The sequence below is a fragment of the Pseudopipra pipra genome, chromosome 3 (assembly GCF_036250125.1).
Source record: "Pseudopipra pipra isolate bDixPip1 chromosome 3, bDixPip1.hap1, whole genome shotgun sequence".
Taxonomy (NCBI): domain Eukaryota; kingdom Metazoa; phylum Chordata; class Aves; order Passeriformes; family Pipridae; genus Pseudopipra; species Pseudopipra pipra.
This window is the reverse complement of record NC_087551.1, coordinates 30,892,536-30,920,512: the sequence shown is the minus strand read 5'-3', so window position 1 is coordinate 30,920,512 and position 27,977 is coordinate 30,892,536. Positions and strand designations below refer to the sequence as shown.

General features: G+C 35.0%; 2 protein-coding genes across 3 annotated transcripts in view; both read right to left on the bottom strand.

The window, feature by feature from the left end:
* The window catches only part of KCNK5 (potassium two pore domain channel subfamily K member 5), a 575,865-nt gene that overhangs the window by 195,169 nt on the left and 352,719 nt on the right, over window positions 1–27,977 (bottom strand). The gene's annotated exons all lie outside the window — the stretch shown is intronic.
* Window positions 1–27,977, bottom strand: part of BTBD9 (BTB domain containing 9) — a 119,690-nt gene that overhangs the window by 88,592 nt on the left and 3,121 nt on the right. For both annotated transcript variants that reach the window (XM_064651055.1, XM_064651056.1), the window contains exons 3-7: window positions 23,860–24,070; window positions 22,466–22,829; window positions 20,616–20,880; window positions 18,397–18,616; window positions 15,125–15,244 (exon numbers count right to left, since the gene is read on the bottom strand). In XM_064651055.1, coding sequence (XP_064507125.1) covers window positions 15,125–15,244; window positions 18,397–18,616; window positions 20,616–20,880; window positions 22,466–22,829; window positions 23,860–24,070 — 1,180 coding nt within the window. The remainder of the gene's footprint in view (window positions 1–15,124; window positions 15,245–18,396; window positions 18,617–20,615; window positions 20,881–22,465; window positions 22,830–23,859; window positions 24,071–27,977) is intronic.

Sequence of the window (27,977 nt, the reverse complement as noted above, 5' to 3'; positions counted from 1 at the left end):
AGAACAGATATAATGATCCAAAAAATTTGATGACTGCACCATGTATCTCTACCACTGTAAAGAAAGTGGGGGAATAAAGCAAAGGAAGTATCAAGCTTGATCCTTGCAGCTCCTGTCTACATCTAATTCAGCAAATTATTTTTCTTTCTATAAGAGACTGGCAGTTTCTCATACACTCAGTCCAGGAGTACAAACTTCTAATTAAAGCATATGAGGTTAAGAGAGGAAGGTAAGAGTCAGCCTCAAAAATCCCTGCCTCAGTGCTAACCTTGAGCTCAGGGCAGAGGAAGATCACCAGGACCATTTCAATTAAAACCTTCTGAAGGAAGATGAAATAGTGACAGCACAGCGCATGGGAGATGTGTGTTAGTCACTAGGCCAAGAAACCAGCTGTCTTAACATCTGATTTTCTGAATGAGAATGAATCACCTATAATTCAGTCCTAGCCTGGAAAAGAATTTAAAGGATGAATATGAGAAATTAGCAGTTTTTCTAACTACAAAGATCTCTAAAAATATAGAGGACTAATGTGAGCATCAAGACACTGTTAATGTGCAAGTGAACTACTGGATTTAACTTGCTCAACGGGAACTCCAAGGAGAAAAGCAGTATCAAAAGGAAAAGCATATTCTAGCTGCAGATGACCAAGCATGCCAAAGGGCAGGCACTTCTTCCATTTCTACTTTTGGAAGTTGTCCAAAACTGCATTCTAGAAAACAGGCCACAAAAATTACTCCAGTGATCCTGGAATAAATTATTCTTCATTAAAGCTCTAATGTTGCAGTAACTATAAACGACAATTCTTCTAACACTGAAGTGTGACCATAATTCTACAAAGAGTAAAATTTTCAACTTTATTTTTAAGAACACCCTCCTCTGGGGTCTCTAACCCTTGCGAAAAGGACAAGCATATTTCAGAATACCTGGATAAGAAATCTCCACTTTGCTTCCTGATATTGGTGTTTACTGCTTTATTCTAGATACTCATTGCATCTTCCGTATCTCTTAAATAGAAGTCTGGAGATAATTGCCTATAATTATTATGGAGTACATCCACTCTAAAGCACCACGTCTGAACACCTTAAGTATCATGCACAAGAAAATATAAACCACAAAAAAATTAATTTCTCCCCCTTGAATGATGCTAATTTGTATATATATACCTTCTATGACAAATCTTGCATCATTAGGATAAGACACATTAGTGTATTCCATCTTCATGGAACTTTTGCTTGCTCAGTATAGGAACATTTTGGATAACTTCAATGAAACCACTATATTAACCAGGCTGGAGCTTATAAAGAATTGAAGAACTGACATATTAGTACATAGATTTATTTTTGACCCATAAATCAAGGTAACTATGTGGTCAACATAAAAGTTCTCCTTAAAAGACTAGGTGGTAGGAAAGCTCCATAGTGCTGTCAAGTCATGTCTTCTAGCCAATGTCTGAAGTAGCACTGACGGGTTCTGAAAACCAGAAGTCAGAAGGAGAAAGAGCAAACTGGAAGGAAGCAAACTAGATGATATTCAAAGGACCCCAGAAACAACTTTCCTCTCTCCTTTAAAAAGGCTACTAGAAATAGGAAAAACACTGCATAGATCACTAAAAAGTGATCCTATCAGCCTGATCCTATGTACCTCATGTAAAAGCACTCTCTGTTGTTTGTGACTACTGTGGTGACCTCTGTTTTCTTTCAAGTACTACAACTACTTCAAGTAATTTCCATGGTAACTGCCCACAGTTCCTAATTTTAATAGCCAAAACAAATTTTTACCTGACTGAATGAAATATAATACATATTTTAGCTCCTTATGCAGATATAATTCACTAGAAGCTAAAATGAACAAAGATATTCAAGTGCAGTTATGCCTGAAAAAAGAAAAGAAGGTAATTTTCCAGTTTTACAGCTGCTTTCAGAATTCTGCCTGAAGGATTACACTCAGCAATTACTCAGATGTAAAATATTACTTCTATTTCATAGATTTTGAATATGAACTATTAAATCTATTAGATCAATAGTAATTCCTCCCACGTGCACTTAAGAAATTGATATAACAACTATTACATTTTCATACCGAAACATTCCCATTTTAGGTAATAGAGAAGAGAACAAACATATTTAACTTTTAAAATTGCATCACAGCAGTTGCACACAATGTAAGCCATAAAGCTATATAATAAAGATTAGATTATGAATTTCACCAAAATGGCAATTTTAAATAATGTACCACTGAGCTTACCTTAAAATAAAATGGGATAACAGATGTTCTTCAGTGCCTAGCTGCCTCTTTCCACTCTGTAATTTTTTTTTTCAAAAGTAGCTACTAAATAAGTGTGATGGTTTGTTTTTGACCAGCTCAAACACTGGTCATCCACAGTACAAAATAAAAAATAAAAAAAAGTGTCAAGTAAGTTCAAACAGGGTAGTTAGTCAGATAAGATCTATTTTTAAATGAGCTATTTAAAAAAAATAAATTATAAATTAAGTCCTTCAAATACTCAAGAGGTTGGTCAAGAACAGTATTAGAATAGTACCTGAAACAAGCCGTCCAGCGAAGTGGTTCAGTCAGCAACCCTGAACTTACTTAAGAGCATGGCTTGATGGTGGACTTGGCAGTGCTGGGTTAATGGTAGCACTCAATCTTAAGAGGTCTTTTCCAATCTAAATGATTCTATGATTCCACTTGCTCTTACTCCCTACACCTTCCAGAAGGAATATTTCATAAAACCATCCCAGAACACACAGAACAATGAATCATATTTTTAACTGAAGTCCAGTATTCACCAAAGTTAATACAGGAAATGGGCCAACCTAGGCAGACAGTTTGCATTCCATGCATTGCTTTAAGCAGTTTTCCTTAGCCTATGATTTGGAGGATTCATAAGCAATAATTTTTGGAAGAAATGTGCACTAAACAAGCTTATAGAACAGAATAAAATGTTGAATCAACTCCCCAGTTGCTAAATGCCTTTTTAGATTCATTTTAGACACGAACCAATATTGTATCTAATCTGCATCTTTTGAGAATTCCAATTTAGAAATTGTTCTTTAATTCAACAAGCCCAAGCAATTTGTTAAAACCATGTGATAATTTGGAGGACTTGTCACAAAAAAACCCAACAAAATGCAAAGCTTCAAGTATCTTCTCTCAATCGCCTTGTTTCTGATGACAAATACGAAACAATCAAAATACAGAAACAAATGACAGTAAAATGTAGACCATCCATTGCTCTTTGAATAAGAAGTCCAGACTCATCAGCATCTAAAAGATGGAGTCCCATCATCTCCCCAGTTTACCAGATACAGACCTTCCTTCTCAAAAGTTTGTGATGCACAACTAAACTCAGAGCAATATTTCTGAAATACCTTCCAATAGTAATTTTTTTCCTAGTATTATTCAAAAAGTAATTTCCTAAGCATGGGCCTCACCAGCAGCCTGCCCTTGTACTAACATACCTCCAAAGATGTATTAATTGCTTCCATCAGACACATATCTCCAATTCATAACATGAACACTCTGACCAAGAAACAATTCACAGAGGAAAAAGGATTCACATCATTTAAGCTACAGGCATTCAACTTGGGGAGCTTCATTGTGGCAATAGTTTCTCAGCACTATCAGCGAATATAAAAAGACTCCTCTCAAAGGCATTCAAAACACCACATTCAGGTTCATGCTCTCAAGTCTTGGAAGAGGTTCCCTGCTCTCTATTAATTATATCTTCAATGTAGCAAGATTAGCCTCCTCCTGCAATGTGTGTTACCTTACATGAGCTTCTGCAATCACTTTGCTATGAAGTCAGACAACCTTCATCCTTCATCAGACTATTTCGGTGAAACTTTGTAAACCAGACTGTCCAAGCTAGAATTGAGAAACAAAACAACTGAAGTTTCTAGAAGATAGGCATTTTCTAGCTACATCGCCATACACATCAGCAGTTTTGGTGGCTGCAGATACTCTTCCTGCTAGCTTGCTCATGCGCCATTATAACAAACCCTACAAACTCGACTTGCATATGGCACTGTGAACCTTTCAAGGATGTGAACCTTTCATGGCCTGGAAAATTCCAAGAGACTGTCAGTCAGATGTGGAAACAAAGTATTCTAAGTATGTTGCTGACCTCAAACCTTATTATTATATTTACTTCCAGACATCTGTGGGGAAAACCACCTAGATGCTAGATGCAATGGTGCCAACACATGCCCATGTGCCAGAAGATGGTAAAGAGCCTTCAGTCATATGCCTAGAAATCAGGTGATGCATAGATGATACAGGCACAGGTAACTACAAAGTTTCCATAATACAAAAGATAAAAAAGGATTAGGAAGCCTGAAAAAAATAAATTTTCTAGCAGTGAACAGCAATTTCTGTTAAAATGATGAATTGCACGCTCTTCTGTGTAAATTACATAAGAGTACGGTGAACCCCTTTTACTTTACTATAATTCAGTACTCATGAACCCGTCTGACAACTGTTGATGATACAAGGAACATTCTCTTACTACTAATCTGCATTATGTCAATCCACACCAAGAGGATAAAATACATTTATAGTTTCTAGTTTCACCCAAGAGTGAACTATTTCAATTTCATTCATTTTCACTCCAAAGAAATAATATAGATTTGCCTTATTGAAACAATTTGTTTCCCTTTCATTTACACACTTATCTACAAAGGCAAGATGAAATATGATACAGGAAGTCATCCCTCTTTACAGCTGTTACATATGCTTTATAATTTACTACAAACTGGAATCATTGGCAATAATGTCTTCCAGCCCTTCACACTAGTTTTGATCTATTGAAGTGTTAAAATCAGTTTTCATCTAAATATACATTAAATCCTTCCCTTAAAAAAAAAGGGATGAAATACAATCTGAGTGGGAAGAATGCTTATACATATATATATATACACAGACTTCCACCCAGATTTAGTTTTTCTACCTATTAAGTGAAAATCAGAAACTCTCCTGTAAAAAACCCAAAGCTAAAATAACCCTCACCCTCCAAATAAAACATTAACATTGCCAGTAAAACTGAAAAAACCCAAATTAGTTTAAACTGTCCAACATCAATAAAAGTCTTCATAAATACTCATTTACACAGAAGATTGTGCTGCTACCAATACTGCAATAAAAACAATAACAATTTCAAAAGTCCAAGCTCAATAGTTTTTAGAAGAAGATTTTATCAGATAAAAACTTATTAATATGCACTGAGGGAACAGAACAGCAGCATGAAAACTCCCTAAGGCACAGTTAAGATTGATTGTATGCACCAATACTATGTACTCGTAATTTACTCTAAAAATTTTCAAATGTCCCAATATGTGACATTCAAACTCATAATTTCTATTCTAAAAAGCTTGGTACAGAAACAGCAACACATTACATTTTTCAGTAGCTTTTTTAACTGAAGTTATTTTTAAACTCTATTATCCAAATTTTGATGGTATAAAAAGAGCAAGGATATCTGATCAGTTAATGTGAAAATGAACACATAATCTCAAATTACATGGAAAATTAGTATAAAATACCCCACCACAAATACTTAACATCTGGAAAATCAGCTCTCAAGGTCAGAAATAGGACACAGGGCGAGGTGCCCACTGACCTGACTCAACAGGGCACTTGCATTGTTAATGAAAATGCAGCTTGATTAGCCAACTTTGCAATTTGCCATTAAAGAGACAGGATAATTAAATTGAACAGAATACAGATTTAGAAATCAATATTTAATACCCCTTCCATCACTGTTGTTATTCCCCAATAGAAATGAGAAAGACAATGATATGAAGAAAAGTAATGAAACCACTACTTTATTGATCACTGAAGATGTTACTCACAGTATCTAAAATTTCCAAGATCTTTATTACATCTCCAGTGTAGTATGGAAATATTTGTCCTGATCTAACAAATGAAAAACTAGCATGAAAGTATAAAGCTGTAAAAATTGCTTTGTGGTAAAAATCAAAACCCAAATGCAGAATCTGCTGTTTAACAAAAGGATCACTCTTTCTTTCTTTTAGAAGACATTACGAAGAATAAAATAACTGTTTCCAGCAGCAGCCTGAAAATGATAAATCACATGTGGCTTTCCTATAATTAACCCAACTGTAAAAAACTCTTTTACAACACTTTTAAGTTGCAAAGATTTTTTTTTTCCCAAACATGCAGTATTTCTTCTGTGTGATATCTCTCTTCCATTGCTTTCTTTCCTTCACTCACTCATTTCTGTCAGTTGAAGAGACGTGCTCATGGCTTATTTTCTATAAATTGGATTCTCTATAGAACATAATTTGATCATTTATTGGTATTTTCAGCTTGATTTTTCATTTTCAACTGTCTGTGTCTTATCTTCTCCCATTCTGGAGAGTGAATATTCCTTTTGTGGAATAGAAAACTATTTAAAAACTGCATCAAATGGAACCAGCAGTCTCATCCTCACAATTGAAACTGAGATGAGAAAGAGCAAATACAGACCAAGCCCAAGGAGCTTAACTTCAGTATGAACAAGCTTCTTTTGAGGACAAAAAGGACACTGAAAAGTAGTTTACTTTAGGGCTCTCCCACTCACACACTGATCGATAGCTTTAAAAAGTGCTACACAGAAGATAACTTCATCTTTGTGAACACAGAATCAAGTTTAACCACAGACAAATTTGCTTTACTATAAAATTTTTAACATCATCCAAATTATTCCACAACTGAGACTGGCCTAGTGTTGGTTGACAGATGGCTTTATAAACTTAGAAGACTGAAAAGTGAATCCACAGCAGTGTGTTACTTGGTTTCACGTATACAATTTGAATATTCATAATGTGTAATTGTAAGCGTGGTACAGTGTTTCAGATACACATTGACAAAGCATGACCATTATCTGCTGAGAAATGGTGAGAGAGAGAGAAATGCTTTATACAATGGCATCAAACAACTTCAACAGATGGTCATCACTGATCAACAAACTAAAATAAACCAGAATTCTTACAAATTTGGCAAAACATGATTTCCTTTTGTAAAAGCCTGTCTTTGTAAATATATATGGCAAGTTTTCACAGTTAATTCTAGCTCTTGGAGTGTAACAGAAATCACAGAGGAGGATTTAAAGAAAAGGAGTGTGGAAGATGCCTTATAAATAGGTTTTTCTTAAGCAAAATTAACTTTTAAATACAACTTGCTGTAGAATTATTATAAACAATTTGATAACAACATTTAGCTGTATCTTTATGTATCACTGTCAAGCTCAATAACTACTTATAATTTTTACCTATGTCAGATCTCATTTATGAGGTGAAACAGGTTGAAAACAGACCTACAGACAATTTGGAGTTTAAGAAACTCACAATAAATATGTCAAAATCCAGACTACGAAAATTCTAACCATACTACAAAACCCTACTTATTAGGTCAAACATGAGAAATATTGTAATCTAGGTCTCTTAAAACGTTAATTGTTTCTTCTAAACTATGAAGCAAAAAGAATAGAATATATTACACCTTTTTATAATTCATGTCCAACAAACTGCATTGGCAGGCTCTCCACATTTCTCAGATATTTCTAACAAGCCATATTGACCCTCTGCACACACTTTTTCAGACAAATACTCATTTTCAGAGGATAAGTCGTCTGGTAGGTTGTCATCAACAGCTTAAATGCACACCAGCTTTTTTGCTTTTCCTCAAAGCTGGGTTGGGCTCTTTAGGTTAGGGTAATTGAAACTGCTCTGACAGACAGAAGAAGGAATTTGAGAAGAAAAAAGCTGCCTTGATAAAGTTCTTGATGAAAAATGTTATTGATTATTACTGTAGAGAAATGAGCTTCTGTATCACTAGGAGCACATTTGGAGCCAAAATTAGAAGTATAAGCTTAAGATCAAAAGTATACATAACCTGAACAGAAGAAAAGAAACCTTTTAAATCAATAAACACTCCACCCTAGATGAGGCAATAGCTTTCTTAAACTGTGTAGACGATCTACATTGTTTGAAAAATCTCAGGCTACCATATTATCTTACAAAAGAAAAAAAATGCCAGATTGAACATGTACTGGAAAAAAAAAAAATGTTTAAGCACTGATAGATAGAAAGATAAGCAGCACCTACCTATCCATTTCCTTGTATTTCACACAGTGAAAAAACAAGGCATTGGAAACATGTCAATAAAGACTCCTCAATGTGATCACATCCTAATAGAGTGATTAGCTTTCTTCTCCACTCCCAAAACAAACAAAAAAGCAAACTGCATGGCTGCACTGAAAATATATTTTTAAAAAGAATGTCAGTGAAAAGCCTTAAAGGTCTGGAGTAACATTTCAAAATTGCTTCCATTTATTAATATGTTTTTGTAATACAAACCAAGATAATTTTTTACTTATCTCTGGACATTACATTATCACTGAATTACTTACAGTATTAGAATCAGGAAAAGATTTTAAAATTTGAGTTATCCAGAAATAAAGAAAAGCTAATTTGAATTATGTAGCGAGGTTGGGAGTTTTTGCCTAAACTCAGAAACATCAGCATATTTGCACAGTTGGAAATAAAATATTTACATAACAGTCAATGCTTTCTGAAGAACAGTATAAACAAAATAACTAATCAACATGTTGCCTGTGCAACCATTTGTAGTTCTCAAATGCGGTAACTAAGGTAAAGATGGATTCAGTTCCCCAAGTTTAATCATTCCATTTGCAGGAAGTCTTTTTATAAAGATACTAATGACTTACTGATGAAAAAATTTTCCAATGCTTTCCAGCCTGACTGAAGGCCTTACCCAGCTCCTGCCAGCAGTTCTTAGCCTATGCTTTCCAGTTAGGTCAGTGATGTAGTAGGGTTTCATTTTAAGTTAAAACAATGTCCAAAAGCTTCCTTTGGATGTCTGTCTGCATGCTTTTTCTGAACACCAGCATTCCCTACTGGGGAAGGGGAGAGGATATGTGAAAGAAAAACAAACCAGCAATAAATTAGATCTGCAGACACTGCTTTCCCCTCAGTTTATTTCCAGTACCTGGGACAATGCTTCAACTGGTTTTTCCTCAAGAGTTGATTCCTCACTTGTTTCAACATTTTAAATCAAACTGTATTTGGAATGCCTTTTGGCAAGTTATTGTCCACTGAGATTCCACCAAGAACAGGAAAACTGCAAAATGGGTATCTACTACAGATAAGAATGTCAAAGACCTACTGGTAAAGCTGAAAATGAGACATTGCTGCTTAATCAGTAACTAACTTCAATAACTTTTTTCCAGGTGGAAAGAAAAATAAAATTACTGCACCACCACTAGCAGAAAGCACAGTTATGTGAGGCTATCTGATTAAGAACAGAATTAAAGAAAAATGTCTTGTCTAGACTATACTTAAGAATCAAATCTCTTTGCATATCATTATGTGCAAAATAATTGTGCACAACTACTGGTATTTCTTAGTCTAGAACTGCATTAGTACTGAAACATTTACTCTTTTTGCATTTCTTCAATGTTCAGGAGACAGGGTCTACAATTTAATCTGTCTTCACTCAGGCAGAGGATTACAAATGGTGTAATCATTAGTAGCAAAAACTGTTAAAGCGCCAAACAAGAAACTCACCCAGTAGCATTAATGCTTAATAAAAGGAAAGGCAAGTAATTCTCTCTGCACCAATAAAGACATTTAACACATGAGTACACCTTCTAAAGTAAAAATAACTGTAATGCCACACTTCCTATAGCAGCCAAGTGCTTTAAGGCATTTAGACATATTGTATCACTATTAATTCAACATACTAGTATTAGAAAACCTCAATATTTTTGAGTGCAAAGCAAATTAAAAAACAGGAGAAAGAATATGCTTAAATAATTTCCCATATTCACAGCATTGTTCTACAAGGATCTGTCAGCTCTCTTAATAAAAAAATGCTTTAGTGACAAAAATTTATGCAGCGGTAATTAATATTTCTTTTTGATAAGTTACAGTATAATATCTCAAAAAGAGGTAAGATATTAAAATAGTAGTAAATGCCTATAAAAATTGACCTCTTTCTCCTTTCATTATCTTTTTCAAATGTTGATATTACTGATAACATGGCATTAATTTAAAACCCTGAATTAGTCGGGTGAGCCAAATACTCCCCTAATCAAAACTCAGCATCATCCAATGTCAGATGAAACATGAGAAATAAATCGAGTTTCCTTCTGATTTTACGTACCATCTCTGTACTTGCCCCTCTACAGCATGAACAGCAAATCAGAATGATTCCGTAAATCTGGGAAGTTTTAATACACAAACAAAGCACACAGTAGGAATAACAGTTTCACCAAAGGAGTTTAAACAGAAAGAAGATAAGACTTTTAAACTTTCATTGTAGTGACATCTTGTGGCTACATTTGACTTACTTCGAGACCTCAAAATTTTTCATTTTCTTTTAATTCTTTTAAGGAATTTTTTCATATTTTGTGGTCTAGGACAAAGTTAAAAGATGAAAATGCAAAACAAAGATGAAATGATGAAAAAAATGAGCAGGATAAAACAGAAAACAGCACTGCCTGTTCAAAGATCTTTACCAGTATTAACATTCAGTGTTACAAGAGGAAGCTGGAAGAACTATGAACCCAACACATGTTGGGTTCATCACATGTTCCTAACTTTGACAGGAACCTGATTACATGAATATTTTCTGTGTCCTGTCTTCCCTCTAAAGAGTTTTCAGCTCTACACGAAAATTGCTATAAAGGCACAAACAATTAAAGTAGGACCAAAAGAAATTCTAAAAAAATACAGTACCATATTAAAAAAAGGAAAAAAAAATGCCCTGTAATCTCACTCTCTTAGTTGCTTTTTCCACACCCTATAGGGCTGTTCACTTTTCAAAGGTGGTAGAATAATGTATTCTAAAAGCATTTAAAGCAAAAATTAAAAGCCTAAAACACAATTTATCAATAAAAACCCCACATATTATACTTACCTTTTTTTTATACTAAAAGCCCTCTAAGTAGAGCAACATCCCTCACTTGTAGTACTAGGCTTTGACACCAAATAAATAATCTTCCTGGTACAAATTAGCTTGTATATCTAAATCAGGAATTACATTTTAAAAATAACAAATAAATCATTTGATGAGTGTGAGAAAGCATAAACAGTCTTCTCATTTCCTTTTTATTTTAGCATTTCAGTCTTTGGTTATTGCCCCTCCATTTTTTCCATCTATTAATCTAACAAAGGTTATGGTTGGCAAAAGTTACTCTGAACCTATATGCTGGAGCATGCAAGTAGTAACAGGAAGAAGCAAAGCATGTAAATAATCTTATCGTGTTACTCACTTGACTCTGCCTAATTAGTTTGGATGGTTTGATACATGCTTTGCCAAGTACAAACTAACTTTCATGGGAAGCACAATAATGCCCCTAATTCTAACACTATTGTGAATATTTCACAATGTCCCATATATCTATGTCCCATAGATAGATTTGCTTAAGAGAAAAGTTAAAGGTTTTCAAAGAGAAACAAAAACCTCAGCTGGCGTACATGCAAATAGAAGACACACTACATCAATTTTTACACCCATGGAAATGTTTGAGTAGCTTCTTAAAACTTAGATGAACACATCAGCTCAACCCTTGACAGCTCTCACCTTTTAAAACTAATATTTATGTGGAAGGTAACTCAAAAAGGCAACTAACCTTGCCTAATGTTACAGGGCTCATATCCTCTTTATAATCTGTTTGAACAACTGCTCTAGTGTATCAGACACAAACTGGCTGTCCTTCAACAACCTGTACAGGATCTGACATGTTCTACTCCCTCGCTTTGAAAAATGGTGTGGGAATAAAAACACCCAGCCAGTAATTCTAGCCTCCAATTCTTTGTTGCTCCTCAAAATGTCATCCTATACAGTGATGTCATAAAGCACTTTGGGCTAAAATAACCTTTTTTTAAAAATGAAAAAACCCAAAACACCACCTATCTCAAGCCTGTACTGATAAGACACTTAGTCCATGATCTTCTGCTAAATAAAAAAAAAACCTCAAAAAAATCGCAGCATGGTTCCCAAAGTGGTTGTTTCCAAAAATATTATCTGCATTACAAAGGCAAAAAGGGAATAAATGTGAAAATTAATGGCAGGAAGGCTGAGGAAAACATGATGCTTGCAATCCAGTCCTCTGTACTGTTTGTTCATTAACAAGAACATTTTGGCACTGGGACTTGCTACACTAACTTGAGTATACAACAGAAGCAGCGTTGAGCAATATGAAAATATAATTAGCTTTAAATTAAAAAATATATTGATTAACCAAGTGCTAGTAAATATGAGTGATTTGCTGAGTTACATTATAGTCTTTCTCTAAAAATAGGGCAGGCATTTACGTCTTCAAATTAAAAAAATTAGTTTCTTTTTATTATCTGCTGATAAAACAGGGCATATAAAACACCTAAAACATATCTGCCCTTTGATAAGCATGCATAACTTATCTGTAAAAACAGAATATCAAATAATAAAAGAATACATTCTCACATAACCACATATTAGCTCATATTTTAAGTCTGTGCACAAAAGACTAGAGAATACCTTGGTTTTAGGTGACAAAAACTGCTACACATTTTAAGATATCTATTCTATGCATTATAATATCCTAGAAATAACTAGTTTAACTCATTTAAGTAAACAGAACTACTTTAAAAACATAATCACAAAACACTGAAATTGGAAACAAGAAAAAGTTTAGTAGTCCTTCCTTAGTTCTTTCTAAACAGAATATTAATTAAAAGACAGATAAATAAAAGTCTCTAATACTAATATGCAAGTGTATGTAGCCTCCACTATTCAAAGCCTCTCTTCTGGAGGGAATTTGGTCCAAATTCCAGATCAAAGCAGAGCCAACCTTCAAGTTAGATCTAACTATCTATATTAACATGAATAAATAAATAAATAAAAAGTTCTTCAAGTGCAACTCCTCAAAAATTTGTCAGCAATTTTACATCTCTAATTACATGTAAAATTTCTTATTATTTACAGGAAAAACACGTAATAGAGCAGTAAACTACAGCCACTTTTACCTTTGACTAGCAAATGCATTCTTACTACAGTGTAGGCTTCAATTCACTGATGTAAGCAGAGATTACAGAACAGCCAATAATTATTGTGTTTACTCAACTGAGAACTCACCTTAAGGTGAGTGCCTTAAGGTTACTGCTCCTTAACAATAAGTACTCATAAATTTATGCTACTACATTTTCACTTGCTCTTCAAAGAAGCTGCACCTCCAAGGAATTCCCCACCACTTTGTGGATATGATAATGAGGAACAGAGATTTATAGAATAGAACGTGCTTCCTGTGAATCATGGAGCAGAACAGGAAAAATCTGAGGCATGAGGATTATATGATAAGGAAATTTGTGCTGTAGATATCTGGACAACTGTATACTTCCAATATGTGCTACAATAAAACTGCAAGGGGGAGGTTCCCAGATGTGCTTGTGCATGCGGAAATTGTATCCCTGTGCATATGAAAGCACCACATGAAACGAACTCCCTCCTGATAATCTGCTCCTCCAAAAGAGGGCAAGTCACTTGCAGAGGATTAGGAGCTCACTGGAGAGCTAGAAAGTACAAGAGATCCTTCTGTGCCAAAAAACGCGTAAGGTATCTTCTAAAACTTTGGAATAATATTTTTGCCTCCTCTATTCCCTCTGCACTTTCAGGCAAGGCTACAAAGGGCCTTCACAAACACAGAACAATGACACTCTCAAAAGACAGCACACTCACACTCAAACACAGATGAAGACACCTGGGAGGGTGGATGGCAAACAGATAAACTGTTGTTGAAACAGAATAGTCACTTTTGGACAAGTCTTTGAATGAGGCCGAAGAATGGCAGCCCTTCTGAAAAAACAATTTAGGGAAGTCCCACCACAACAGAGAAGTCCCTAGGCATTATCTTGGTAACATGATGGAAGCAAAAAAACCCTGTGCATAGTAACAATCAATCCAATTTGCATGAAGCTAAAGTCACACACAAAAAAAAACACCCCCAGGAAATGTAAAACACCTACCAACTCACGGACATTTTATCAGTGCTAGGTGATTTATCACAGACATCTTCAAGCAAAAATTTATCAATACACACACAAACTAAGGGACTGCACCAACCGTTTCAGAAAAACGGTAAAACCAGAATTAAAAAAGTTACAGAGAAAAGGTGAGAACGTATTTGTTTGTATAAGGAAAAATAAATTTCAAGTCACATTCAGTATGAACTTAACGAAAGGACAGCAAGGTTGAGAAAGATTTATCTGAGGAGAGACACGCAAGTGACCCGCTAGACCCCTTCCCCATAGACTACAACTGCTTGCCAGCAATCCAATGTTGCAGAGCAGTAAGGATCAGAGAAAGAGGTCATTCTTTGGGAAAAAGAAAGCACTTTCCTCCTTGGGGATTCCAAGAGTTGCTGTGCCGAATAAAAACTTTGCGTCTCCCAAACAATCACAGTACAGGTAATATCCTCCTTGGGCCTATGACCCAAAACCTAATGACAACAGTATCTTTGATATCTAGAGATTGTGGCCTCTCCCTCAATGAGCTCGATTCAATTTTTGGATAAAATAGTTTCAATCTGATTATAAGCTTTTTCCAGAATTCCCAGCACCTACAATAAAAAAAACCGTCATCACCTTAATACTGCTTAAACCCATCTAGGTATTTTGGGTTACACAAGGCATTGCTCAAACCTCCTTTCACTCTTTCACAACTTTAAAACAGTCTCTCAGTGCATCAGCAGAAAATATATAAAATATATAAACATACATTTCCAAGTTCTATAGTAAGTATGTAAATGCATTATCAACATTTAGGCAGTCAAGGAATAACATTTACTACTGAGTGGAAAAAATCGTATCAGCTGCAAAAAAGCATGAGTGTGAGTCAAAAAAAAAAAAGTAGATATGGAAAAACCAGAGTAAAAAAGTACATTTTATCAACTATATTTACATTAAAGAAGCATCCACCAAGATAGAAAATTTTAGGATAGCTGATGAAAGTTGTGTATATAATACATTTTTAGAAATACATAATGCAGTAGCAAAATCCAGAACTTATTCTGGTGCCCACATTCTTTAATGTCAGCCATGCAATGTTACATTGATGAACTAACCTGCAGACACGGGCAGGAAAATACAGGTTCTGCCAGGACCGACAGAGGTACTTAGAGTGATCAATAACCCGAATCCAGTCTAATTCATCCATGGACACCTCAATGTAGTAGGAATAAGACCTATGGATTGTCAGAAAACACTGGTTAGTACACATTTTAGGTATTAAATTTTACACTGTCTTCTGGATTTTCAGTTGTGCTGAAGAGAAAGCTGTTTATTCCTACTCAGATCCCTGTTTTCCAACTAGCTTTGAAAATAAACTGCCATGCAGTTAAGGCATTTTTAGAATGATTTAAAACATCCTTACACTCACAATCTGCAGTCACTATAAGATACCTCAAAAAATGCAACGGAGACTTTCAACTCAATCACAAAAACAATAATAATTTGTATTCCTTCTGCATGGAATAAAACTAAAGCACTATTTCTACTGCCAAATCAATAAAGGAAAACCCCAAAACAATTAGCAGATCAAAAATGCAAATTCAAACCCTTCACTTAAAAAAAGCAAATTTACTTTAAGGTCATTCTCACTGATGCTGTTCTTCACTTTTAACCCTTTCGGTTCTTTAGGATACATTGTTAAGCCTGTCACTACTTCCTTATACACTCCAAAATAACCTCACGAAAAATAAAAAGGTCACCAACAAAATCTCTGTCTTCCTCTTGCTTATCAATTATGTTTAGCTTATAGTTTGCTGTTAAGAGAAAACAAACCCAAACTAGAACTTTAAAGCCATAGCTAATTCCCTATTATACCTACAACAGTGACACTTATAATTGAAACTTGACTTGTGGAGCAACAAATCATGAAATAAATGTTTCAGCATATTTTCTTTCTCCTAATGTACTAGTCTGCAACATTCACAGGCATTTCAACAGCACCACATCAGCACTTAACATCCTTCCACGCTGATTTCTAAAGAGGAGTTGCTCTTCCAGAGTTCTACAGAAACATTTCTTGTTAAACATTAATGCCTTTGTTAATATTTCCAATTTTCCTGAGGACTGAGAAGAGTAGGTGTCTAAAGTGGTACTGTTTAAAAACCCTTAAAATGTTAGAGAGCTGTTAATAGCAATTGACACACTTGGAGGGGTTTTTAGATGTCAACTGCATAATCAGCTTTCACATTCACACCAATCAGATGTGTAATATTCACAACCCATATAAATACACTGTGGTTTTGCAACATTATTATTACTAGCCTATGCATATTTGACCATACTAGACTCCAACGTTTTAGAGTTTGAGCAGTTTGGATACAAAAGTTACTGACAGTCCTCTGTGTGGTGAAAATTTAAGAGATTCTCACATCATCATTGCTAGATTAATGTTAACTTGTAACCAATAAATAACATGCTATTTCTTGGTTTCTGAAGGTACCAAACAAAGAAATATTATCTCAAAAATACAGTTGTATTATCATATGCCTTTTTTTTTAAGGTTAGATAGCATCTTTTAGCAGAGGCAATTTGGACAGCTACTCTCCTTAGTAATTTTATATCTAAGACTCAGCTGTTAACAACACCTCTAAAGTAGAGGTGCAAAACACCTGTTATATTTGGTTCTGTTAAAAATATCCAGTAGACCAGAGCTTCACAGAGAGAGTTAAAATGAATGAATATTTTAAAAAGATGTTCAAGAAGAAGCAACCATGTGCTTGTACATTATTATGTATCCCACAAGAAAGATGTAGGTAAGTGGTTGGCAATTGTTAGACTAAGAGAGTGTAGAGAGATTGGAAAAATTCCTAGAAAAAGCAAGGACAATCTCAGAGCAAGGTCCTTAAGACCTTGGCTGGTAAAACTCTGCATACCTCCAAGGGCTAATATTCATAACCTCTCTGGCCAAACTCATCCGAAGTTCAACTACTCCATTATGAATTTTTTTCCTACTATTTAACATGAATTTATCTTTTTGCTTGTGCCCACTCTCAGCACACAGCTGTAAGTGGAGTCTGGCCCTGTATTCTCTACATTTTTCCACTGAATAGGTGAGGAGAGCAACAAACTCTCCCTTCTAAGTCTGTTCCTCTTAAAACTGCAGGTTCTCATGTGCTCAAGCCTTCATCATCTTGGTGTCCTGCTGTACTCACTCCAGAAGGTCAGTATCTTACACTGAGGAGCCCACAAATGGACAAAGTACTTCAAATGCCTCCATTTCCATTTATCTTAAGACAGTTGAGCTATTGGAGAGAAAAAACACTGAAAATTCACAGAATCACAGAATATTCTGAGTTAGAAGGGACCCACTAGGATCACCAAAGTCCAGCTACTGGCCCTGCACAGGACAGTCAGTGTTAATTCCGGTACTGAATCTGATAGGAAGCAAAAGAAAGCCCAGTAGCAAACTTTCTACAGAAAGTAAAAAAAATGAGGATGACACAGAAACTAGATCCTAAACCACTGTGCCCTCAGTATTTTATGAAGACAAAAATCTCTAGAGTAGAGGTCCATCTTGTCTGATATTCTGCCAGCAACAATGGTTTGTTCTAAAAATTTCACATCAAGGGCACAGGACACTAAACAACAGATAATTCTGTACTAAGCTGTCCCACAGAGAATATTTTTTCTCTGAGTTTCAGCAGCTGCTAATTAATGCCTTGCAGATGAGGGGCATTTTACCAGTCATACAAGCTCTCTAAAAATTGCTAGAGAACTCTCACTATTAGTATATTTCTAATACTGCTTTAAATTTTATAAAGTTGGTTGGTAATTGGTTCATTAATTTGGTTGATCTTCTGGGACAAGTAGTATAATGTTATATGAAGCAGTTCCTTGTACCTTCGGAGTTTTATTTTTTTATCTTTCCAAAAGAAATAGAGAAGAAACATAAATTTCAGTTGAACTGAATTAGGAGAATTTACTTGAAACAATTAGATAGCTAAAACCCACGAAGTGGCTTCTAATAACTACTGTAGTTTATTGGTAATTCACATTCTAAATAAATTTCACTATCTCTGAATTACAGAATCACAGAATCATTTAGGTTGGAAAAGACCTCAAAGATCGAGTCCAACCTTATTGTCAAAGTGTGTCATTTCTTATGTTTTGACATATCGAAAAAACCTGAAAAAAATTCATCCAATGTTTATAATGTAAATATGTTAAAAATAGGGTTCTTCCAATGAACTAGAAAATTCTTTTTCAAACTAAAACAACAGCAGTTGATAAATGGCAAACAGAAAACAATTAAAACAATTCCTATTTGGTAAACTTTCATTAGTACAAAATGCATTACCTTCCCTTTTTATGTCAACTTGGCACCTACCGACTGTCTCTGTCCCACAGGAGTATTCGTATGTAGTTGATTATTGATGGCTGGCCTAGTTTAATTTCAATTCCAGAACGGCAGTCGTCACTGATCGGGTGTCGAGAGAAGCCATGATCCAAGTCGTAGTTCTGAGTATCTCCGTCTAATAAAGCAGACTTCAGCTCCCCTTTTACAACCTGTGCTCCATACTTCATTGTTGCAATGTTTTCCCCTGGTACTAAGAAGAAAAGGAAATAATTGTTTAACTTTTACACTCTCATACTGCAAATTAGGTATTCCGAACATCAACTCTATTAGGTCAGATCAAAGATGTATTGCTAGTGTCCTTTCTTGGCCAAAAACACATGCTCAAGTGAAAAGAAAAAAAAAAGGCATTTTAGAAATTTAGCTTCTTCAATACCCCCTAGGTCTTTTATGGTAATAAAGTTGTGATAATTTACTAGCTTGTAATAGCTATATTCTCAGTTCCCTTTGTGATTTTACGGAATTCTGTTGCACCTTCCTCACTCAATCAATACTTTCCTTCTTGCTTTAAAGTTTTGGTCTGTCTGTTTAGTCTCTCCTTGTGATCAGCTTCTCACCATACCTCTAACACTTCTTTTTGCCCTTTCTGTCTTCTTTTTCTGATTTCAAATGTTGTTCACTTTGGTTTTGGGTGTTTGTTTTGTCTTGTTTTTCGTAAGTGGAAGGAAACTAAAAATCACATAAAATGTACAAGATGTGGATCAAATATTCAAGATGCATCATGAATTTGCAGGGTGGTATATAGGGTAGTATAGCTCTTTTGACAGCTATATCACCTTCTAGTACTCTGCAAAGCTAAATGAACTCGAGTGAAAAAGGCAAGTTTTGGCTACTTGAGCTTTGAACCAACATGGTAAAGCAAATTTTTTTATGCCATCATTTCACAGTAATAAACTTCTTGCATGCTAGGAACATATTCCATCAAGATAACTAGAGATAACTATCCCTACCCTCAGCTACAAAACAATACGCTGATGAACCACCCTCTTCAAAAGACATTTTTAAAACCTTCTTTGAGGAGAGACCTGAAAAAACATGATCTGAAAGCTAAATGATAAAAAGCTGCCCCTGAACTCTTCAGGCAGACTGGCAATAGAAGTATGAATTTCAACAGGGTGTTAAGTTTGACATCTAAAGAACAGAATTTGAAGTGTTGAAATTTTAACTGTATTGTTGCACTACCACATCAAATGCACAATTATGAAACTGTAAGTGGTTGTCAACATTTACACAAACAGAAAAAGTTCCAAGAGCCTGAACGAGTACTTAAAAAACAAAGAAATTCCACTCTCCAAAAAGCTGTGATTAGGAGCATGCTATTGTGGAGAGATAAATATTCAGAAAAAGAAGTCAAAGAAAACACCATCTGACTTATTCAAATTTATCTACTGCAGTGTCAATAGAATATCTTGCATGACAAGACTTTTACAGTAACCTAGTATTAAACTCATATGTTTAAATATTAATATCTGTAACTTCTACAGGAGAACAAAGGGGATATGCAGTTAACATTTTCAGAGCTCATCATGTATGACTGAGAATACAGTGTAAGCTCTTAGAGAACATTTAACTTTATTCTTTACTGTAGGCCAAATACTCTCTATAAGTCACACATTAGAGAGCTAACAACACCTTTCTAAAGCTCTAGTGCTAGGTACTCTTGTTGAATTAACAAGAAGCGCAGACCCAAGTCAAGCGCAAAGCTTCTCACACTTTTTAGGCTTCCATTAAAACAGTTTTGAAAGACTTGTTTATACTACTTGGGCAAGCATGTAAAGAGTAAGAGAAAAGTCATAAGTAGTGGAGAAAATATGAGAATCTTCACAGAAGTAGAAAACAAGTTACCATCAACATAAAACCATTTAAATATCATATATCCCACAGCCAATGCATTTTTAGTTTTAATATTTTTGTAAAAGCTTTTCTATTAAAATAGCAGTCCCTCTAGGAAAATACACTTTTATTACAACATTCACGTTTGAGCAATATCTGAGATAAAAAGCAAGAAAATACGTTGACTAATATTATCTGAGAAATAGAAACGGAGTGAACAGTACACAAGATATTTCCTTATGTCAGACCTTTACAACGTGTAATAATAGTTAAAAACTCAAAACCACACACTAACCATATCCTCCAGACAACCATAGTCACTAAATGAAAAGGAAACAAACAATAAACTTGATGCTTACTTAACATGCCCCTGTAGTTGAGGTCCATGTCCCGACTCTCTGAACGAATCTTAATGGCATCTAGGATGGCATCAGGTGACAACAATCCAGAAGGTCTTACGACATTCAGTAGTTCAGTTAGACTCATCAGTGGCAAACGTACAGCTTGCATGATTTCAGCATGGTTTTCCTTGGGGTTATGTTTACACCAGTTCATCAAAGCTTGGAAAATGTCCTTCTCAGGAGCTGCAAATGAGTCCCTCACTACAATACTTAGAAGAGCAGCCTGGAAAAGAGAAACAAGAACAAAATAAAACCACACAAATAAACAGAAATTAAATTGAGTTTTATTTTTTTAATCACGGGAAATTAAAATAAGGCAAAAATTAATGAGTATTTTAACTTGTAGCTATTAAAAATAATCTCCATGGGAGTAACTGCCTGAAACTGTATCTTGTTTTAGTTATGTAAGAATTACAGAATCCACCACAAAAATAATAGGTAATATTACAAAACCACTAGAAAAAATAAGTCAGAATTGAAATGCAGAGAACTACTCAAATCAATATAATACCAGTCACTACTTCAAATTTACTTTGGAATATTATAACAGATTTGGGAGTATAGTTCAAAACATTCTTTTAAACTTAGGCTGCTCTAAGAACACTGATAAGAAAAAAGCGTTGCTCGGAATCACTTTTTTAAACCATTTCTAACTACTTGGGATTTCTATCCCCCCACAATCTCTTTGTCTTTTGGTACAAACTTAGAATAAGCAGGTAAAAACTCCAGTGGTTCTTATTCATGCAGAAAAACCACTGACTGCAAAATGAGAACAAGAACAATCAAACAGCTTTTGGATTTTCACTTAGCTTGCAGAATAATCAGGAGTTTGCATAGAAAAAGGCTAAATCTCTCATATATACCAGGACTGGCTACACCAAAGACATCAAAGTATGCTCTTCCTGATGAATGATGTTTCCTCATTTATCATTAATATGCTCTCAGAGCTCAGATTGACACACTGCACAGGACAGACGAGAGTGTAGAGGAAAAAGTATTTTTCCTTTCTCAACTAGTAAGTTGAGAGCCAAAGTGTCTTATACTCATTCAAGGAAGAGACCATTCACAGCTTTTCCACTAAAAACACTTAAAAAAAAAATGAAACCATCATTTAAGGTCCTCTGCTACGTCATGTGAACATCACTTGAAAACACTCCGTCACTGTTATAAACAGCTCAAAGATCACTCCAGAGTAAGTGGAAAATCTGAATTTCATAGACTAGCCTGACTCAACCATAAATATGCATCTAACAACAGAACTAACACACTGAAAAACAAAACCACCCCACCACACCATTATATTCTGCAACTTCAGAACATGATAACAACCAGCAACATAAATCACAGCAATCTCCAGAATGCTTTAGTTTACACAGTAGAAAATCCCCCATCACTGATGTAGCCTATATCAAGAAAATAATGGAATGGAGTATCTCCTGCCATCTTCAAATCTTTACATTCCCTGTGTGGCATTCAGAAGCCAAATTCTATTATATCAAGAACAGATGAAATGAGACAAATTAAGATTGCCTGCTCCCATCTTTTAGAATGCTCCATCAGATTTTCTATATTTAGCTATACTGACTGGTCAAAATTAAATACCTAAAAAATTCAGAACAGATCACCAGAACTTCCAGTTCCACTTGGCTTGAACATTCCCAACCGTCACAGTTTCAGTAGTATAAAACTACAACTGTTAACTAAGAAATAAATTTTTATTTGGTGCCTGCATTAGTATTTTATCATGAAGTTATACACAGATTAAAATGAAACATTTCAGGGGGGAAAAGTGCAAACAAAACATATACCTTAGAAAGTGACAGGAAGCCTTCACTGGAGAGAACCTCTTGGGCATTTCTATCCATGAACATACAGCACATAAAAGTTAATTTGGGAAGAGAATAAAGACTGGCAACATCAAAGGTCATACAGACATTCTGAATATTAAGTATTGTGCAAAGATATTCAGATGTAGAATCCTCCAGTTCTGGGAATCCATATTTATGTGCTAAGCTTAAAAAGTCTAGAAGAACCTCCTCTTTCTCATCTCGTAGTGTAGCACGACCAGTGTAAATATATTTCAACAGCATGGTAAATGCTTCTGCAGTGGTGTCCTGAAGAGGAATTTCTGCTTCAGGCTGAGATTCTCTCATTCCTCCATACAATAACGCTCTATAAGGAAGATAAAATTTGAGAAATTTATATCCTGACAAAACCCATGCAAAAAGTAGAAAAAGAAAAGAATAACTATTTGCAGCAAGGGGAATATGAAGGGGACATGGTTTAAGAATCTACAAAAGAAAACTCCTTATGCTTGGTATTTATAGTGTGGCTCTGCTCTGAAATAATCTTCTGCACAAGAATAATCTTCTAATGCATTATGTTTTTGTCCTACACAATAATACCTGCATCTCCACTTAGAACAACAGTTTGTGAACCAGAAATTGAGATATGGTTCTTGTGCCTTGCTTTTTAAACATAGTACTATCAGTGAGAAAGAAAATTTTAAAAAATTATTTCATAAAGCAAGTGAAACAAATAGTTTGCAGTACATCTTAGCAAATCTCAGGATTCTTATCTCCTGTTCCTAAACCCAGCACATGGCAACTCCTGAATCTTGAGAAAAATCAATGACAGTTTGAACAAAATTTGCAATCACACTTTAGTTTAGCTATTAGCTCATCCCTCTGACAAAATTCACTGGAAGATTACCAGGAATTCTATTAAATACATTTAGAGTTAAAAATGCCCAGCTCTTAAAAAAAAAAGTTGCATTTCAATTACTCCTAGTTTTAAAATATATATTCTAATCTGTATCAGCCAAATCTCTTTAAACATTCAATTCCAATGCATCAAAATGAAACTTTCTAAATGAGTATATTCCATAGAGGCACACCATTTATACTCTGAGAAATCAAAACAATTTTGCAGTAAAACTTGTCTGTTCTCAAGTTATCTTTCTCTTGAATTTGTGAAACTACCTTCAAAATCCAATTTAATGAAGGTCAAAAGAATAACATCGTGACATGGTATTTATCTTTTTCTATTTGGACACAATGATTTGATGTGCTGGGAACCATTCACACAGAAAAGGTCACACTCAATGGACAGATGATTACATACTGAAAAGTTCATAGAGAAACAATGTTTATCTTATTTGCATAAAAATTTCCTGTAAGCCTGACAAAAAGCTATACTTCACCTGAAATAATGGCATCTAGCAGCCAGGATCACCCTGTGTGCTGGAAAACGTTTCTTTTCTACAATAAAGGTAACGTCACTATATTCCTCCCCGTTCATTAGAGCACCAATGTGCTCTGACAGAATGTGAACGTGGTCAATCTCACCCACAGCCGTGTAAGGACGAAGTGGATGGCTGTTACTCATCTTGGAGGGATGGTGATATTGGTAGCCTAAAGGGAAAAAGAAAACAACCAGTATTATACAGGGCAAAAAACATAAAAATGGCAAATATGAGACTGCAATTACAAAAGAAGAGTGACTAGTCTAAGTAACCATATATTACAAGAAAGAGTAATCCAAGAGATTTTCTATTAAAGTTCATTTACAACAGGATTCAATGCAGCTTGTATCTACAATTCTAGCTGACAAAATATTTCAGAAAATTCCATCACCTTGTTGTTCTGTCAATACATTTACTTAAAAGAAAAAGCCTCCAACAAAAGGAAATAAGAATTAAACTATTTTAAATAATGTTACAATTAGAAAGCAACTTTATCTCAATTAAAATGCACATAAATTATAAACAAGTAATGTGAACAACTAAGCATAGTCTTAATTCTCAAGTCTGTACCAAAATCAGTGACAAGTGAAAACATCAGCATTTTTGCAGGATTCTAATCAACTTTCCAGAACTGGGAGAAAATAAACAATCATGATAACTTTTAATAAATAACAGATAAAGTCTGTTCTTTACAATGAGCAATTCAATTTTCTTACTCTTTCCACTCAGTTTTCTTGATGCCTTCTTGTTCCCTCATATATTTAAGAAAACAAAGCCTCTAATATCTCTCAGTCATTAAAATTAGGAGACACTCTACTAATGTACAATATAGATTAAGGCATTAGTCATATCTTCTGTTGTGAATTAAGAAGAAACAAAATAATTCCACAGGTTTGTTGGTTTTGGTTCATTTCAGCAAGAAAGGCTTTCTGTTTTTACACTTTGGCTTATTTTTATTTAAAAAGAGGTTGGTTGTTTCAGATAAAAACCATCCAGATTTTCAGAGAAATCCTCTGTTCTCCAGTAACTACCCACTTTTTGAAATGGGCACATACCTAGTGCTGAAGAAAGATGGTGTACCACAAGAAGAAGAAAAATGATTAGGCCGTACCTTGCACACAGCTAACACATTCATCTTTCAAGTAAAATATTCATGACACCACTGCATTTTTATGCTCCATTTAAAAATATTATGAGAAAATATGCATCTGTTTCCAGGCATTGCTACCCCAAAAATGAAAACATATGCACATGGGGTTAAGTATTATTTTAACTTTAACATGTAGAAATACTGAACCCAAAATCCAAATACAGTAGAAACAAGGTCTCAAAGAACTTTAAATTAAACTAGGAAAAGTGATAGAAATAGAAAACAAAACTTGAGAAAAATAGAGCATATTGAATCGACAATACAGATCACAGCACAAATGGGAACAAAACTCCAGCTTTCCACAGGCTGTCTCTGCCACGTGAATTAGAAGCTGTGTGTCCATGTAGCCATTACAGCACAGAACCAGCAACACTGGCCAAGATACTGGAGGCGGCCTAACCTTGGGAACATAGAGTACTGTACAGTCATTCTTCCATTCTGACATGATAGTAAATTAATTTTTATGGGTTTTCATAATAACAGATTATTTCTTCCATTTGCGCTTGTTAATTTATAATTAACTAAGCTTAAATTTATGCCAAATACACTTCCAGTAACATTTACTTCGTAACAATCAAGATTAACTTAACTCACATCAGTCCAGCAGCATCTATTTATTCAGGAATAATATTTATCACAACATAAATATCTGAGAGTTTAGAAACAATAGTAAAATTTTAACACCCTCAAAACAGAAAACTTTTTATTACCAGAGGAAGAAACAAAAGCATGTATAATACTCAGCTGCAAAACTTGAGTCTCAGTACTCCTTGAAGATTTCTGTACCTTACACGTCCGTATCTGCTGCTGTTGATCTTCATTTGCAATAGTCAGGCAATCCAACAAATGCAAATTACATGTACATTATCAAGGAACTCTGTACTATCTCTCTTCTGTTAGTTCCAACTTTGATTGCGTAGGGAAACTGATTTATGATACTTCATACATGTATAAGCATTGACACATTTTGGTTTTAAAATCTATTTTTAATTCCATTTTGTCTACATTTTACTTCTTTGTTTCCTGAATCCACTCTTATCTCTAAAAAATAAGAACATGTACTGTCTGAATAAAACCAAGAGACTGTAAAAGTGGTGAAGACAAGGAAATGCCACCAGCTGCATACTAACGTTGCTTCTAAGTAGCTGTGGATGTTTCAGATATCAATAGGGTGAAGAGTTCAGGGGAAATTGTTTCTATTTCAGGTTAAATAAACAAATAAAATCAAAAGCATACTTCCCTCTCAAGGGCACATAAACCTCTCTCTAAACAAGAATGGGTGCATAGAAGAGGGCAAAGTCTTAAGTGGGGACATTTGCTAGTAAGCCAATGATGCCAGTCCTTATGAACATCAAGACCCTGAACGACAGCAAGCAATGAAAGCAGAAATTTAGAAATTGCCGTGTGTAAGCAGCAAGACAAATCTGTTCTGATGTTTAATGTTCTTCGAATTGCTGGTACCATGTACTACTCTAAACTGTCAGTTTCAAACAAGAACATGCCGATCACAGGGAATACAGGACTCAAATCATGGCTACAAGCCTCTAGCTGAGGAGCCTTTCAAATGCTTGAAGGACCCAAAGTCCTGGAAACTTATCACTTTTATGAAACTATATTCATGCCTTATATGTGTTCTATGGGTAATACTAATACACTGAAGAAGCATTCAACAAACTCATTTGTTTACTACCACAGATTTCCAACACAAGCTTTGTCTGTATTGTGGATTTTTCATACAAAGCAGCCCAGTGAGACAGTCCTGCCTTCAAAATACAGAACCAAATAATACATGACTTCAGATCTTCCCAGACTGGATTAATTATTGGTATGAATTTAGTCAACCCTTGAGGTGATCTGCACACTTCTTGTTTGAGGAAGTAAAACATAATAACCTCTTTAGTTGTGGCAAGTCACTATGAGGTCACAACTTCCCTGCATAGCTAAACATGTGTTTTTCTAGTTGCCATTCAGAAGTATTATGTATGATAAAAAAAGACAGATCCTGCTAGAAGTTTGGGTGAAACCCTTCCTGAAGGTCCCTCTGGCATCTTCTGTCATCAAACATCACCCTTTCAGAGGATACAGGTGTTTACTCATCCTGGCAGTCAAAGAACATGTAACCAACTTCAGAATAGAACACCAAGCATTTACAAGCCTCTTGCCAGCACCATAACCTATTTCCAGGAGGTATTCAGAGCTAATTAACTGCTTCAGGAGTCATGCAGCCTTGTTCACACCACAGAAATAAACAAGCAAAACAGTCTTTTCAGTGGATTTGAGGCACCCTTAAAACTGCAAAATTGGGAAAGGCATTTGTTAAGTCCGAAGGCCTACAAACCACTTCTAAGACCTCACTGAAAGATGCGCTGCTTGGTGTCCATCTTCAACAGAGAGCATGTGAAAAATGCAGCCTAGTATTTATTACATAAGGCAGCGTGCTAGATCCCAAATGTGTGTCATGGCTAGAGAAACAACAGCCCCCCAGCTTTCGGTTTGCTAGATTTCTATTACAGTAATCTGTAACATGTTATGACATAGAGAAACATGATCTAGAAACTGCAGCAACAACAGCAGAACACCAATGACATCCTTACTAAACAACTCTCAAACCAGAGCTGCAATGAAGACTGATACTCAGTCACTTCCCTCCCTCATTTAGGCTAACTTCAAAGAATCCTCTGAAAAGCAGTGCAGTTTCAGTGAGACATGGAAGAGTTGTTTTTAAAGCAGGCACAGAAAAAAGAATACAAGAAATTTATCATGAACACTTTTTAAAAATAAAAGTTATTTAAAATGAGCTAAGAATACTTATATAACTCTATCAAAACTTTAGAAATAAATGCAAGCAAATAGACTACTGCTGGAATTAAAAACTTTATTAAATAAGTCTGGACTATAACTGAGCAAATAACTTCATACCCTTGAA